A 17,845-nucleotide genomic window follows, 5' to 3' on the forward strand; every position below is an offset into this window, starting at 1 on the left:
CCTCAATTTTTAATATCATCCTGAAAGCTATATTTCAGTGCTTGGCAAGAATTGACCGGCTTGTCTCAGTTCTTTTACATTTTTCTTAAGTTGGGTTTTACCTGTCATTTCACTATCTTTATTTTTTATTTCTTCAACTGAGATTTAATAAGTTCTTGACCATAATAAAGTATATTCTATCCTAAATCCAGTATCATGTTGACTTGTATCCTGAGGTGATAAAACAGTCTTTCCTTTCTGTATGACATTCTTTTGAATATTTGGTGAGTACTATCTTATTCTCTTTCAACCTGCTTGGATTAAACATGGTTCTTTCATGATTCTCTTCATGGGTTTAATTTCTAGTTCTTTGATCATCCGTCATTTCTGAATCTTTCTTAAATTGTGATATCCAATATGGGACACAGTATTGGGGGGGTATGTCCAAAGCAGAATGTGGATTTATTTCATTTTATTATACTAATTATTTTTCTTTTACTTTGAACATAATGAAGGAAGCCCTCCCCTTTTTTGTTCTTAATCTTATTCTCTGTCCTCTGACCTTTAGCTTTCCTGTTCATCCCTACAGTTATGGGTTACCTATTTATAGTCTACGTAGTAATGTCCTTTTTTCATCTCTGACATATATCCCTTTTCATTTTCAAGCTTTCTGGGTACCTACAGTAGATTATTTTTTTTTGCCAGCTTCCCTTTTTTCTTCATTTGAATAGTACTTTTATCTTTCTTTCTCTCTACCTTCCCTTATACCCCCCATTTCCCATTAGCTTCTCCTTACGTGGAATTCTATTCAACATTGTTTTGAGTTTTAAAAAATATCTTGTGTTTTTGAAGTTCAAGGTATGGTGTTTAACCTCACTCTGATTTAGGATCTCTATTGACCAGTATTACATGGAGACTTCGCCAAAGTTTTTTTTATATACTTCATTTACTAAATCTTCTCTATTGGTAACCTAAAATCAAAAGTTCCATTGAGGACCACATGCCGAGTACAGCCGGTCAGCCAGCTACGAATCCATCTGGTGGTGATGCTGTCTAATCCACATTTTTCTATCTTATCAAGTAGGAGGTTGTGGTCTACTTTATCAAATGCCTTGCTGAAGTCCAAGTAGATTATATCCACAGCATTCTTTTGGTCCACTAATTTTGTCATCTGGTCAAAGAATACAGTAAGATTTGTCTGGCATGATCTGTTTTTGACAAATTCATGTTGGCTTTTGGTAATGACTTGGTTTGCCTCTAGGTGTTCACTGATTCGTTGCTTGATTATCTTTTCCAAGATCTTCCCAGGTATTGAGGTCAGGCTGATAGGTCTGTAGTTTCCTGGATCCATTTCCCTCCCCTTTTTTGAAGATGGGAACTACTTCAGCTCTTTTCCAGTCCTCTGATAGTTCCCCAGTGCTCCAGGATCTTTGAAACATATAATTCAGTGGTGCTGAGATCACATCTTCCAGTTGCTTCAGAACTTTGGGGTGTAGTCCATCTGGTCCTAGTGATTTGAACTCATCTAGGGTGGGCAGGTGCTCACTTACCATTTTCTTGCCTATCTTAACTTGTGTTTCTAATCTGTTTTTTACGGTACTGTTTTTGATAGGTTGGACCGTTTTTTTCCCTTTATGTAAATACGAGTTTAGTTCTGCTTTCTCCCTGTTGCCTGTTGCCTTCATGGCACTTTCTCCCACTAGTGGACCAATCATTTCGTTAACTTTTTTCTTGTTTTTAACATGTTGAAAGAAGCTTTTTTTTGTTATTTTTGACTTTTGTTGCAAGCCTTAGTTCATTTTGAGCCTTAGCTTTCCTCACTTCATCTTTGTAGGCTCAGGCGATTTGCTGATATTCTGCCTTAGTTATGTGCCCCTCTTTCCACTTTTTATACTTGTCCTTTTTGTCTTTCAATTTATCAGAGAGTTCTTTATGCAGCCTTGCTGGTTTCTTTTGAGAGCTGTTATTTTTCTTCTTCGTTGGTATTGTGCTAGACTGGGCTTTTATAATCTCACTTTTCAAAGTTTCCCAAGCTTCTTGAGTTGTTTTCTCCTTGAGATTCTCATCCATGGAATCCTTTCCAAGCTCTCTCTAAGTTTGTTGAAATTAGCTCTCTTAAAGTCCAAGACTCTAGTTTGACTGTGTTCTATTGCTTGTGCTTGCATAATGTTGAATTCCAATATTGCATGGTCACTCCCCCCCCCAAGGTTCCTGTGGTTTCAACATCTTCTATCATTTCATCTCTGTTAGTGAGAATTAAGTTCAATATGGCTGATTTCCTAGTTCCCTTCTCTACTTTTTGGGAGACAAAGTTGTCTGCTAGGTTTGTCAGGAATCTGTTTGATTTTCCACTTGGTGCAGAGTTTGTCTCCCAGTTGATGTCAGGGTAATGAAAGCCCCCCATTACCATTGTGATGTGTTTCCTACATACCTTAATTAACTGACAAGCAAAAAGTTCATCTATTTCCTCTGTTTGGTTGGGTGGCTTATAGTATACACCTATGGCAATGTCATCCCCCCCCCTTTTTATATTGACCCAAATACATTCAAGACAGTTTTCATCATCTTCTTGTGTCTTTCTCCACAATCTGGAGGAGAAAATTATCAACTAGACAAATCAGGCATTTTTTAAAAGAATTATGCTTGGCAGTGTTTGTTTTGCATTAGTAAAGACTTTTATCACTGTTCTTACATGTACTTTCAAAGAGTTGCAATTTCTTTTTAGAATGTTCTTTCTACATATTTTCCTTGGTTGGATGAGTTGTAATAAACCCTAACAATAAACACAGCAATATTTTGAACTGTTAATCCAGATATCCTATAAAGTTTTTACTTGAATTCCTAAGCAGGGTAGTTAATTTATAGTAACCTCCTCCTTTTTATTGTTTTTGTTCTTTTTTAACTGTGTCCTTCTCCAGCGGCCCCCACGGTTTTGGGTGCTGTCAGCATCCCTCGGGTGGGGCTTTGCTTGTTTGCACAGCCCAGTTTCTGGCATGCCATGGCCCAGTGCCGGTTCATTGGCCAAAGGTCTGGGGACCTCTGTCCTACTCCATTCCAGTAATGGGACTCATTCCATCAAAAACAATGGAGTTTATTTTTTTTATTCCTGTCATCACATAACTTGACAACTGCAATTCACTCTACTTGGGGCTATTCTTGAAGACCACCCAGAAGCTTCAACTGGGCCAGAATACAGCAGTGCATGCAGTTATGGATATGCCTCAGTATGCCCATGTAACACCTCGTTATATGAGCTACTCTAGTTGCCAGTTTGCTTCTGGATGTGATTTAAGGTGCTGGTTGTCATCTATAAGGCCTTACACAGCATAGAGTCTGGTTACTTGAAGGACCACCTATTGCCGATAATATCTTCTCAGCACATTGACAGCATTGGTGCACTCTGGATTCTTTCAGTTAAGGAATGCCAACTATTGGGACCCAAAACATGTGCTTTCCCTGCATAGCAACTGCTCTATGAAATGAGGTTCTTTCCAAGAGCCAAACAGCTCCCACACTGCTGATTTTTCAAAGGGACTTAAAGACCACTTGTTTACCCAGATCTTTGGTGGAGATGTCTGAAGTCCCCTTTTAATTTTGGTTTTCTTTAATTTCTACCAAGATTGTCATTCTGCCATCTCTCGACCCTTTTTTTTTATTTTTCTTGTTTTTGTTTTCATGTTTCAGTTACTTTGGCAACTGCCCAAAGATCACTAGGAGTTGAGCAACATATAAATGTAATTGATGATGATGATGATGGTACTGTTTTTTCTCTACCAAAAATTCAAACTCATCTTTATTTCCCATACTGTGAACATTAATATAAAGACAACAACATTTATGAAATTTACGATCCAATATTTTTTCTGATTTTTCATTAAATTATATAATTCTTATTATGGTTACAGTTTATCTAAAGTTATATTTCAGAGCTTTCATCTATAATTCAGTATTCAGTTAAAAGCCATCCCAATTAAACTCATGTTTGTTTTAAAGCATTGAGGATAGGTTGTTGATAGATGGTAGTTAAAATCTGGGTGTAATATCAGGAGCTCTGACTACTGACAATGTATTTTGATGTTAAGTTTTTCATACTAGCTTCTGACTTCATGGTGCTTCTGATTTTTCATTAATTACTGAAATCATCACTTTTCACTTCTATGTGACCCTGCTTTTAGAAATTTGTTTGAAACATCAGCAACCAATAAATTGGATTCATGATTCTTGGCTTATTTTGGATCCTAAAAAATAGGGGAAGGGATTGGATTTAGAGACATCATTTGCAGGCTCAAATACATTTTCAATCTAAGATGGACAAATTTGAGAGTATTATTGTTTTCTTGCCTTATTGTATGCTATTCTAGGAATAATATATATATTAATCTAGTCGATTATAGTTCAGATTAGTTACTCAAGATTTGAAGGGTGAAGCACACAACATGAATTGCTATTGATATTCAAATGCAAGTAAATTTTGTTCAGAGAAAGATCCAATCATCCAATACACTGTATAGGCAGTCCTTGACGCACGGCCTTAATGGAGCCTGCCCATTATGGTCTCAATTCATGACGGTCGTAAAGTGGGTCACCACATGTCCAATCTGATTTTGCAACCAATTTTGCTGCTATCATTAAAGTTTGCCATGTTTGCCAAAAGCCAGAAGTAAATGCCAGTTTTGGGCAAAAATATAAATGATGGTCACATGACTGTGGGACGCTGCAATTCACTGAAAATGCAGTCAGTTGCCAATCACCTGAAATGCAGTCATGGGAGCCCAGCCATTGGAACTTCAGAAATGGGACCTAAGTATCTTTTGAAGGATTCATCATAACATTGGTTGCTAAGTGACTTGTTGAGGATTACCTGTAGTCAGAACTGATTTTTAAAAAATGCACGTGATGAACATATTTATTAATTTAACAAGATGGGATGAAAATAGAGATGTAGAGCACTTTGTTATCCACTCTGGGTATTATCCACAACATAACTGTCTGGAAATAAACTGCCAAAACAATCTGGCAGTTCAATGTGGAAGAATGAAACATACATAAAGACCCAAATTTGGGAAATTGAATGTTAAAATAATAATCATAATTAGCCAGAAATCTTAGGTAGTGATATTTCACAGTGATAGATTTGGAGTTGGATTTGGAATCAGGAATTAACATGGAATATGTGGCTATCACTCAGCAACAAAAAAATGTAAAGAGAACTGGCCGAAGCATAAATACTGCAGCTGGATGAAGCACCTACAGAGCAGGATTATATTATTTTCTGTAATAAAGTAATAAAGTATAGTCAGCACCTGGTTAGAGTTCGTTAAGTGTCAGTGCAACTTAAGGGGCATTGGATGTAGCTTCCTTGCAGATGTTTAGGAATTCTAGGCTGATTCCTCTTTTCACTTCACCCGTAGAGTTTGTTATTCCTTCTCCTACATTATCATGCCTTTTCTGAAGAGAAGTTCTGCAGTAGTCAAAAGCAGAGCATCCTCAAAGGCAGTTTCCACTGGCTTCAGGTTTCCCACAATTTGCTCAAATGGATGATGTGAGGCAGCTAAAGCAGCTGTTTTGCTTTTATTATCAGTAATTGCAAGGAACATAGCTTTGCATACATGTACTATAAATGATTTTATCATTTTTTTTCCTTGTAAGCTAGTTTTTGTTAGATTTTGTTGGACTCTTCTTGCATTATCCATTGCTACTTTCTCTGTTATTTCTTCTTTACAAAAATGGCACAATTGACATTATCACTTATTTTTTCCAGTAATGTTAAAGTGGTGTGAAAATAGAGAAAGAGAAGCTAGTTGGTGAAAATAATGAAATGAATGCAACAAAAAATGACGGGTTGTTCCAAAGTATTTTTCTTAGTTTAAAATCCTTTTTATTGTAACTCTGACCATACTTTCAGACATATATTAAATACTATATGAAACAAAATTTTATATGAAATTGCAATATAAATAGTCTTGAGTGGAATGGAAAAATTAAACATGTTCATTCTATTTATTTCATCAAATTAGAAATGGTCAAGACAGGGACTTCCGATTCTGCGTCACAGCGACGCGGCCGAGGGACTGCGGGGCTCCGCACCCCACGGCTGGTTTTGCTCTGCCAGGGGACTCTAAATGGATCTGTTGTCGCCCTGGAGAGGCGACAAAGAAAGGGGCACCCCGATGATCACGGAACGATGGCGGTCGATCCATTCGATCTGGGGGAAGCTCTTTAACCCAACAGGAGAAAGGCTAGCTGCACCCCAGTGTCTAGCCCAAGCTACTAGCAGCTGAAGTACAAGAGCACTAACCAGAACAACGGTGAACAGCGTGCTTGGAACTGGGTGAGAATATCGATCTTCTCTCTTCTATTTTGTAACCGATTCCTTGGAAAAGATCCCCAAAGCAAGAAATCCTCCGAAAGTGAAGGGAGGGGATTATATCCCCACCTCTCCATAGACAGAAGCAGCGAATTAACTTCCAAGGGGAAAAGAAATATACTGAAATGAAATTAATATTACTATAGTCTGGATAAATCTGAAAATTAAGAAAACCGCTAATATTTTATATCCTAAAGAGTCCTGATGAAATTGAAAAAGAAAAATAATTCTTTGTTTGAAAAAGTTGGAAAATAAATAACTACTGACATCTAGTGGAGAACTAGAGCATAGAACAATAGTATAACACTGACTCAGAAATTGACAAGACACCCAGAAATAAAGAATAATCTGTTCCCTTGAACTTTAATAACCCTCGGCTAAATAGAAAACTGGGAACAAAGAAAGAAAACATACTGGGCCACCCATAAGCTTAAGAAGTGTCTGCAAAAAAACCCACTTTAACTATTGTTTAAGCTCAAGAATTGTCTGCAGAGAAAGAAAAACTTTGACTCTTGCCTAATCTTCTAGGGCGGAATTTACCGGAAGGCTTTAAGGTGGCGAAACATTTTGCTGCAATTCTGACTGGTTGATAATTGAAAGACCCCTGAACAGAAGAATTGTTATCAAACACTGCTTTCACTGATGCCTTGATAATTGGAAATGCATTTGATTACAAAAACCATATATAAAGATAAGAACTACATAAGATTTGGTTGTTTAGATTTTAAGATTGGCTGGTTTGATAAGGCTAAACACAGAGACTATGGTACTGGTGAAAGACTACCTGGAGGGAGGAGACAAAATGGATATTGCATACCTACCTAAAAATGACAGGAAACCACACCTAATATTCCATTCTGAAGGACTTAGCCTGGAACATCAGAGATCTGCAGGAGCAATACTCCAAGGTGAGACAAATACTTTCCAAGAGGAAATGTATGCAATGCTACAACAGATTCAAATGACAATGGTTTCAAACCACAATGAGATTAAAAACCACTTTGACGACATAAATGATCACATCTTCAATTTAAAATCACAAATAAAAAACTCAGAAAACAACAATAAAGAATGGAAGAAAGCGACTTAAATAGGGAAGCTACAAATCAAGAGAATTACTACTTAATACAATCAGGAAAAAATCTACAAAATTTTGCCACGACAATGAAAATGGAAAAGATATCTGTCAGGACTTCAAAACAAACTTGAGAATAAAAAAAAAGATTTAATAAAATGGATTATAGAGTGCCAGGAGAATCATTAGAGTCTGGGAGATAAAAAGCGTACATTATATACAATCTGTCTTTCTCACTCCCAACAGTATTTACAAAAATGCAGGAATCCCCTGGCAAGCGGAATATACAAATTTGGAAGGCTACTTGGCAAAAGAAGGCTAGAATTAGATTCAAGAGATCTGATTTGACTTACCAGATGGAGTACTACATGATTAAATATGGTTAAAATAATAGATAATTTTGGATATAAAGGAGCTATAGTAAGAGGGATAAGAGACATAAGTAGTATAGTATTTCTTTTATAATATATGAAATGTAAAAATATTGGGATGATGTATGTGAATGAAAAGTTAGGACATTTAAAGGTAATTAACTTTGAAAGAAGTATGACTGAGAAGAATGATTTGAATACTGAGGGAAAACTAAGCTTAAATAAGAATAAGAAATAAATAAGAAACAGGACATACATATAGTGACTTAACAAGATGACTTTTACAAATATAATTGAAATATAAGCCGACCAGAAAAGATGTTATATGTGGATGTTATAAGATATATAAATAGTATAGTATCTTTATAATATATGAAATATGAAAATATTGGGATGGTATAAGTAAATGAAAAATGTGGATTTTTAAAGGTAATCAATTTTGAGAAAATTGATAAGAATGATCTGAATATTGAGGGGAAATTAAATATAAATAAGAATTCTGAAAATAGGATGTATAGTGAGTTAATAAGATGACTTTTACAAATACAATTGAAATATAAGTCAATTAGAAAAGATGTTATATATGGATGTCATTGTTATTTGTACAAATACTAAAAATGTCTATATCCAACTTTGTATGCATTGAAAATATTAAGAATTATATCTGTCTAATGCTGATAAAGGAGAATATTATTGGAAGAAGGGAAGATCAAGGAAACAAACAATATATTAATTATGGAATTATAGAAATTATTATTGATTGTTTTTTAAATATATGAACCCAGACAACACGCTGATTACTAAGCACTAAAGATTGTCATTGTAAAAAAATCAATAAAAATATATTTTTTTTAAAAAGAAAAGAAATGGTCAAGTCACGAACGGTAACATTTGAAATTAATTAAGAGAATTTAGGCTTACAGAAATTCTATGTAGTGCCTGCCACTCTCCCTTAACCCTCAAGTTGTGAATCTAGCTGTGATTTCAAAGTTATTTTTAGAATGTGTATCCCTGTAGCTCTATAAACATAGGAGATGTTTCAAATATCTAGAAGGAAGCATATTTTAAAATACTTCTAGATATTTCTGAAGAACACTGTACATTTGGAAAGCTAAATCATTCTTTTCATTTCTTCAATAATGTTCTTCAGTATCTGAAGAAGATTATTGAAGTATACCGATACTGAACACTATTTTCCACAAGTCATTCTGAATGCATGCAGGTCAAAGTTTATATACAGGGATATTAATGAAATTTGAATCTCTAGTCTCTGAAAGTTTTATATCTGTAAATTCATTAGAACAGCACAAAAATATATATTTGCTGTTATTTTGTTGAATTTTATACATTGCTGCCCTATCCGTTCCTTGCGTTCCCTGTGACAATTACCTAGTCTTTATGTCATTACATTGGTCCTCCAGTTTGATTTCAATGGGGACCAGATTTCCGATCATAAGTCGTTATCGTTATAAGTTGAGGCACCCACTTGATCAGATGCAAGTTTATGGCAATTTTTGCAATGGGCATTAAGCAAACACTACAGTCGCAAGTGTGAACCTATTTTTCTGGATGGGCATTTTTTTTTTGCTAGAAACCAACAAAAAATGCCAGAAACTGTCAAAAAGCAATGCAAATCACAGTCATGTGACTATGGGATGCTGCAACCAATTGTAAAGACAAGGTGATTGCCAAGCATCCAGCATATTGTCACGTGACCTGGCGGGGAGGGTGAAACAACATTTCCCAAGGATAAGAAATACTTCAGAGATTGTAAAGGACCCATTCCAGGGCTTTCATAATTTCAAATGGTCATTAAGTGACCAGTTGTAAATCGAAGATTATCTGTACCTTCTGAGAGAAATATTTGGAGGATAAAGGGTATGTGGCATTGTAGTCTCCAGACTACATTCTTGAGAGCATTAGGCTTAAGACTGTTGTTGTAACCAAGATGGGTTGACGTTGTATAGATGCATATGTTCCAAGATTCAGTAGGTTTTTCCAAACCTTAAGCAGAGTAATATTAGAACTTTGTTCCAGAGAGTCAGTAAGAAGAATTTCTTTCCTGACATCATTGCCAATGAATGTGTTTTACCATTCATTTAAAAACCATGTCACATTGTTCAGACATGGCAACAGCTGATTTCTGATTCTTTTTCCTTAGTGATGCTGGACAGTAGTAGCAAATGCTTTTATCTCAGGTCAACTTCTGTTTCTCAGGAGTTGCTGTGGGAAAAATTGGAAAAGAGAGTACAATGTATGCTAGTTCGAGGATTATGGAGAAAAGGTGGGATGTAATCAAATACGGGTAGTTCTTGAATTACAGCCATTCATTTTATGACTGGTTGAAGTTACAACGACACTGGAAAAAATGACATGACCATTTTTAACATTTATAACAGTTGCAGCATCCCTGTGTTCACATGATCAAAATTCAGTCGCTTGGCAATTGGAATGTATTTATGATGGTTACGGTGTTCTAGGGTCACCTTTTGCGACATTCTGGTCAATGGGAACCTAGATTCATTTAACAACTGCACATGGCAAGAAATTTAACAATTGCAGTGATTCATTTAACAACTGTGGCAAGAAAGGTTGTAAACGAATCAAAATCCACTTAACTATTGTCTTGTTTAGCAGTGAAAATTTTGGGCTCAATTATGGTCATAAGTTGAAGACTATTTGTAAACAAACCCACACCAGCTTTCTTTTAAATTAGTAAATTAAGTTATTATCCATAGTTAAAGAGATTGTAGAAGAGAAGAGAACAATCCCATTCTGAAGTGATTTATATTCACAAAGTAAAGGAAAAGTTGTTGCAATAAACTTGAGGGGATGGAGTTTCTCAGGGCATGAAGGGTGGGACTCCAAAAGTTTTCTTAGTGGACTTCATGTTAGACTTCACTCATACCAATGCTCAGACTTAATGCTTAGCAGGCACATATTAAGGACATCGGTCTTTGATAAATTAGACCATACTAAAATGTCATGATTAGAAGAAAAAAAAGATCAACTGCCACCTATAAATCTTAAATTGTGTGTGTGTTCTCTCTCCCTCCCTCCCTCCTCCCTCCTGTGGAGGTGGGAAGAGGCATTGCTGTTATCTGTGCTTTGTTCATATAGTTGACCTTTTTGCTCTTAAGCTGTTTATGTCTGACCTCTTAAGCTCTTTGAGTCTGAACTTGGTCCTTCTATCCTTCACATTTCTCATTGGTGATCATTCAACTGGAGCTACATGTTTTGACCACCAAAGTAGTGGGTAGTAGGAACTTCTGGATGAAGAAAGGGAAAATCAAAGTGGCTTTTAAGACAGCTCAAATAGAATAGAATAGAACAGAATAGAATAGAATATGCTTTGTTGGCTAACTGTGATTGGGGACACAAGAAATTTTCTCCAGTCCGATGTATATACAAACAACAAAGTAAGATACCAGTAGGAGAAGGTAATAGGAAATATGAGAAGGATAATAGTAATACAGCCCTACTACATGGCCAAATTTCCTTAGACATAAGACAGTGCTGTGGGAATTAGGTGTTCCGCAGAGTGATGGCAGGACAGAAAAAAATATGTCTACTTGTTTTGGAATGCAATGCCCTATAGCAGCGTCCTGAGGGGAGGAATTGAAACAGTGAAGTAATTTCATTGAAAGGGAAGGAAAAAAGGTTTACTTTTAAGAAGACGTATGAGCTACATAAATTCTTTATAATGCTTTTGTAAGTGGTGAATAAAGAATTGTTTCAGAAATTTCATCTGAAAGATAAATCAAAATGATCTTGATTGCTGTTGTCATCACTAGATATTTTCTGTTTTTCACCAAGTTCTAAAAGTGCTTCCATCTGATGTCACATAGAACCCCAGATAATAGAAAACTGTATTCATTTAAGTCTTAAGTATGTGTAGCTTCCATTAAGATATCTAGTTGAAACTATAGACATCAGGGAAAGGGGCAGGGGCGACGTTCACACCTTATTCTTAATCTAGACGGAGCCCTCACACATGATATGAATGTGCATTTTGCAGCACTCAGCTTTATGTATTCTAGATTTTGAAAAAGATTCTGTAACTTTTTTTAGTCCTGGTGTAGAATTCTCACCATTGTCTAATAGTGAGAGAATTCCACATCCTGCTGTACCATAATGTATAAATCCAACCATTGTGATTTGTAAATTATAGCTTATACTATATTGAAACTAATGGGTTATTCAGTAAAACACAACATAATATATGTCACAGAAGGTTTATTTCTGTTTTGTGGTAGCAGATTCAAACACATCCTTTACATTTAGAGTCGGATATTGCAAAATCATTTACAGTGCATTCAGAAAGCATTCAGATTTCCTTCACTTTTGTCAATTTTGTTATGCTGAAATCTGCAATTTCCACAGTTGTTGAAATTCATCTTTTTCTCATTAATCTACACTCAGTACACCATAATGACAAAGTGAAAACAGAATTTTAGAAATGTCTAAAGGTTGCAGCATAACAAAATTGACAAAAGTGAAGGGGGACTGAATCCTTTCTGAATGCACTGTATATTAAAGTTGTATGATCTTCCAACTTCCTCATTCCTAAAAACAAGCACATGTAGCAAATGCACACCAAAAGAGGATGGGAGGAAAAAATGTAGTAAACATAGAAAGCATAGAAAACATTTAGCATGATTGAGCAAGTAAGAAATCACAGTGTAACAAAGCCGTGAACTCAGATTGTTAAATACATTTTTTCTGGATTGTGATGCCACAAATAATGTTCCTTAACTTAGTAATAGGCTGATAGCTGGATAATTGTTTCATTTTCTATCTAATAAACATTTTTCATGTAATATGATAACCATGTTCAATAAATTTCTGGCATAGTATTATTTGTTAGAATGCTATTGCTATTTAAAATATGGAAATTATAATACTAGCATGTTTAAAACTTTCTGAAATTCGTAAACCAGTTTGATTGACATTTCTAGTCTAAATTTCAGTAAATCTGCTTGTTCCCAACTGTCATATCTGAATCGGTGTAAAATTGCATTTAATTTTTTCCCAAGTTATGTCCCTCATATCATTTTTATGACCTCATCTTATAATAGTCTGAGTCTAGATATAGGAGGCACAAAATCAGAGCCTTTGAAGGATTTATTTCCTAAATATAATCCCTAAATTAATTCCATTCTATTTTGTTTTTCTTGGCTTGTTGTCTCATTTTCATGGAAATGATGGCCAACATTGGCTGTTTCATTGTATTTCAGGGTGTGATTAGGGTCCCAAGCCAAGGATTGACAAAATAACTTTGGTAAGCTTGAGGGCTTTTGTTACTGAGTGGTTTCTGAGTTCTTTATGAACATTTCTTATCCAATAGGAAAGGACAAAAAACAGAACAACTTGTTGCAGCTCGTTGGTGCTAAGTTTCTAAGTTTGAGGTATGGCTTTGTTAGAGTTCTTGGGTGCTTTCTCTTGAGAATATTAAGATTAGGATTTATTTGGAACAAAGTGTATAGTCTGAAATATAAAGCTTTTCTACCCCTACTGATTATATTCTGACATAACTAGTCCTCCTTTTTTTCCTTTTTCTCTTTTCATTTTGGTCTGTTCTTTTTAACGTTCTGCTGACTTGAATGGAGATTACTTGGAAACTGAAAAAAGAAAAGGCTGATCTGAGGAATAATTTTCTCCTACTTCCCAAAATTTAAAACCTGCATCATTGAACTATTCTCTTACCTGCCTTTTTATTATAATTAATAGCAATAGTAAAACATTTTAACATATTTAGTTGTATTATTTTCATGGTATTAAATTTCAGAATTGTCTATTTTAGGTCCCTACCCTGCTGCTACAGTTACATTTACTTAATATACCCTTACATTTTTTCTAAAAACCTGAAAACTTTAATCAGTTCTTAAGAAGTGTTTCTTTTCTTTTTTACAGAATGCTGCCTTTTTGTATGGCCTTGGCTTGGTCTACTTCCATTACAACGCATTTCAGTGGTATGTGGCAAAAAAAGCTGGGAGTGTTTTTATTTTGCTAATTGTCTACAATTTATTGGGCACTGAAAGAAATGAAAGAAAAAGTAGTATAGTTTTTAAAGAACAGTTTTAAACAACTTTTTAAAACTACAGTATAGATTGCTTAACAGTAAGAGTTAGCTTGACCTCTCTATATGCCTTGTCCTCTGTAATACTAGTTCCATCATCTTTAGTTGGTATGGCCACTGATTTATTCAGCACAAAAGTATGGAATGTTAGTATTCTCAGCCTTGGCCAAAACAAAATATGAAGGAATGTGAAATATTCAGTGTTCCTTTTCTTCTTATCTGCCCTCATTTTCTCAAGTACCTTCCTTATTCTTAGATGCTCTGACATCCTAGTCTGGCATATTTCTCTCCCACCTGTTAAATTCAGCAGGAAAGATTTGTCAAATCGTTAATGTTTTGGTCCATATTCAGAACAATGTGTCCTTATGTGTGGACCCAAATGTTCCTTTCATAAGAAGAGTTTTTTGGGGGTGGTTATGGTTCAGCTTCAGTTTTTTAAAATTGTTTTTGAACCAATATTAATGCAATTTTGAACTTCCTTTTGAGGCTCAAAATTCATAATTATTTGTCCTGCATTTATGAACAAATGTCATTCTTTTAATTATTTTTTTATAAATTGGCAACAATTTTAAATCTCTGGATCACTGATTTTTAGATTGATTGCCTCGTAAATATTGTTGGGATTTATTTATAAAGAGATTCCCTGAAGAAGGGAAAGCCCTATCATTTTCTACAGCAGGTCATGTACTATACTACATTTCTGTCTGATAATTGAGATTGAATCATACATTTAGAAGAAAATATGAAGCTTATTCATGCAAACAATCATCAATAGATTATGTTTAGAGCTTTTGGTAAACATTTTTTTCTTTCCTAGTCAAAATGTTGGTGCCTCTAGGAAGTAAATGTATTTAACATTAATGCAGTATAAAAATGATTGTTGAACTAAGACTATATGTTAAAACATTAATTTTCTTATTTTTGTCAATGAAATTATTTCAGAACTTGCCTTAATATTCTGCATAGTATTTCCTCCATTCCTGAATAGTTTGGTCTCTGTCATTCACCATTCTAACATATATATCTGAACATTTGGAATTTGGAATTTCTAGATTTTAGGCAGTGGCTCCTGTTAAGCATCTTTGGTTTGTTTTTGATCACAAAAACATTAGCAATTTTGTCCTTAGCTTAAAATTATTTTGCTTTATTGGATTATTTTTCATGTTTTGCTTTTCTACAAGATTTGCCCTCACATTGCAGGCATCCAACTTTGACCTTATGGGCTAAGTTCGGGTATTCAGGGATTAATTTTTGGCTTGGTGAAGTTTGTTCAGTATTTGTAAGCCATTCTTTGAGATCAACTACCAATAGCAACAGATTCCAAAGCCATTATGCCAACTTCACTTCATCCAAACTTTCTGTTCTAATGTAAAAATTGTTTGGTGATTTTCTCTTCTCTGAGAGATTGAGTAATTTTACTTTCCACAGTGAATCTTCAGCTCATTCTTATGCTTTTATTGGTATTGAAGACATTTCCATTAACAGATGCAAAATTATTCTAAAAAAAATGTCCTCCCTGATTCTAGTCAAGATAAAAAGGAGGTATTCATTGCCTCTAGCAGTCTCAGGTTCCTCTCATATCTGCCCTTTTCACCTCCCTTGTTCTGTCTTTGTCACTATCAGAATCCTTTGAGCCTGTGGCTACTGTTCCAATTGATTTCCTCTGTTGGAAGATAGCTTTTTGGGTAGTTGTCACATTTTTTAATCAAATTGAACAATTTTGTCTTACAAAGAAATCCTCCCTCATTTTTCATCGGTTTGTTTCATTTCTCAAAATGTCAGTCTCAGCTTAATACTAGAATTAAGACATTTATGGAACTTACCATTTTCCCCAGTCCATCAGCACCATAGGAAACAGTTTTGAGTGCCCATTATGATCTCACTATTTATATAAACCATACAGCACCATTTTGCCATGATATTTATTCTTGGGCTTTTCAAGACTCATCTAAAAATCAATCTTTCACACACTGTATTTTCCAAATGGATAGCAATAGCCAATGCTACTTTGCTATGAGATAGTCAAAGAGGTGTGCTCGCTTCACTCCACAAGCAATGTCAGCACTGGCATATATTCTGTGGGACCTAATCATTATGTGTCCCTGTGGCTTAGAACAAAATAAAATACAATAAAAATATTCACAATAAGAAAAACAAATACTGTAAAATATCCATGATATTCAAACAATTAAAACAATTAAAACAATAAACATGGTTTTTTGCATTGCTCCCATAACCCCAGAGCCTATAACAATTAAAATAGCCCCTGAAACAAAACAAAAAAAACCCCAACCCAAACTAAAATATAGTGAAGAACAAATTATATGGTGAAGAGCCAAATCCCAAAATCATTTGAACCAATTTATTTCATCTGCATATATATGTCATTACTCAAATGACATAAACCTTTGTGAAGTATGTAGAATTAATATAAAAGTAATGTAAATTTAATTGCCCCATCCAAACAATTTAAAGTACAACCGAATTTATTTGTTAATGTTGAGGGATGTCAAGAAAGAAACTGAATCTGTTGCATCTGAAGTCTACTAAACGTGGTTGTTGAGTTGAGATTTTACTTGTACTGTCAATTATAATACAGTAGAGAAAATTATATGATCTTGCTTTTTTAAAGAACTAATTGTGTTCCAACTTAATTTCCAGAAATTATTCAATTACAGTTTGCTTTATTTTCAGTTTGCCAGGATGATAAATGATCAGGAAATCTAACAGCTGAAATCTAAATAGCACCTGGAGATTGATGGAACAGGCTTAAGCTGAATTGTGATAGGAAGACACTGGCTACAATAAATTATGTAGCTAGTGATGAAAGAGAGTAGAAATTGCAGGTTTGTTTAGTTAGTCAGTCTTCTAGGAATATCCTACAAATATTATAAAATAAATAACTTTAATATGGTTAAACTTTTTTAAGGAAGGCTTTGGTCATTGAATCTTCAAGAGTTCTTGTTCACTGTTCACGATTTTTAAGTCGTTGACATGTCCTGTTGAAGTGAATCAAAAGTTTACAGATTATGCTTCTGATGCTATAAAGGTTTTAATATATTTTTTTAGTTTTTTGCAAATAAATATGCTTTAATTTGCTATAGTTACCCGCTTGCACACTTTTGTGAAATGTAGATGTAATAAAAGATTAATGCTTACCTGCTTTTGATAGTGATTAGTGTATTTAATAGATATTTATTCTGTTATAAATATTAGTATAATTTGGTTTCAGAATTAAGCAAATTTTAAAACTCTATTTGAAACCACACATTCACTATTTAGTTGTTCTCCTTAAAGCAGCGGTTCCCAACCTTTTTGGCTCTGAGGACTGGCAGGGGCGGCGGCAGCACGGGGGGAGGAGGAGAGGGATGGTTTTGTGTGCACACGCCCCGCTTATGCAGACTGAGCTTCGCGCTCTCACCTGCCATTTGCATGGCCCGGTTCCCAATGAACCATGGCCCTATACCGGGGCGTAACCTGGGGGGTTGGGGAACCTGCCTTAAAATATCTAAAAGGAATTTATTTATTTATTTGTGATCAATACTTACTCCTGGTGTCTAGTCCCTGCAATTTTCCCTGCAAGGTTTTTTAAAAGTGGTTTTTCATTGCCTTGTTCTAGGGCTGAGAGAGAATGACTGCCTCAAGGTCACCCAGCTGGCTTCATGCTTGAGGCAGAACTAGAACACATGGTCTCCTGGTTTCTACTCTGATATTTTAATCACTACACCAAACTGACTCTTTTTCATTTAATATGTGCATTTTTCCTGGATAATTTTCTCTTAAGAATTTTTTTTCTGTTGTTCTTCACAGAACATTTCAGTATCCATTTTTGTTTTCCTAGGGCAATTAAAGCATTTCGGGAAGTGCTTTATGTTGATCCCAGTTTTTGCCGCGCCAAGGAAATTCATTTACGACTTGGGCTTATGTTCAAAGTGAAGACAGATTTTGAGTCTAGTTTTAAGGTAAGAGTTTAA

The 17,845-nt window shown here is 35.0% G+C and overlaps 1 protein-coding gene across 1 annotated transcript in view; it reads left to right on the forward strand.

The window, feature by feature from the left end:
* LOC107286489 (lysine-specific demethylase 6A) overlaps nucleotides 1-17,845 on the forward strand; it is a 125,027-nt gene that overhangs the window by 24,253 nt on the left and 82,929 nt on the right. The window contains exons 3-4 of the mRNA XM_015814863.2: nucleotides 13,706-13,764; nucleotides 17,713-17,833. Of these exons, the coding sequence (XP_015670349.1) occupies nucleotides 17,795-17,833 (39 nt within the window). The 5' untranslated portion in view covers nucleotides 13,706-13,764; nucleotides 17,713-17,794. The remainder of the gene's footprint in view (nucleotides 1-13,705; nucleotides 13,765-17,712; nucleotides 17,834-17,845) is intronic.

Source organism: Protobothrops mucrosquamatus, unplaced genomic scaffold, assembly GCF_001527695.2.
Source record: "Protobothrops mucrosquamatus isolate PMUCROS unplaced genomic scaffold, P.Mucros_1.0 scaffold288, whole genome shotgun sequence".
Classification (NCBI taxonomy): domain Eukaryota; kingdom Metazoa; phylum Chordata; class Lepidosauria; order Squamata; family Viperidae; genus Protobothrops; species Protobothrops mucrosquamatus.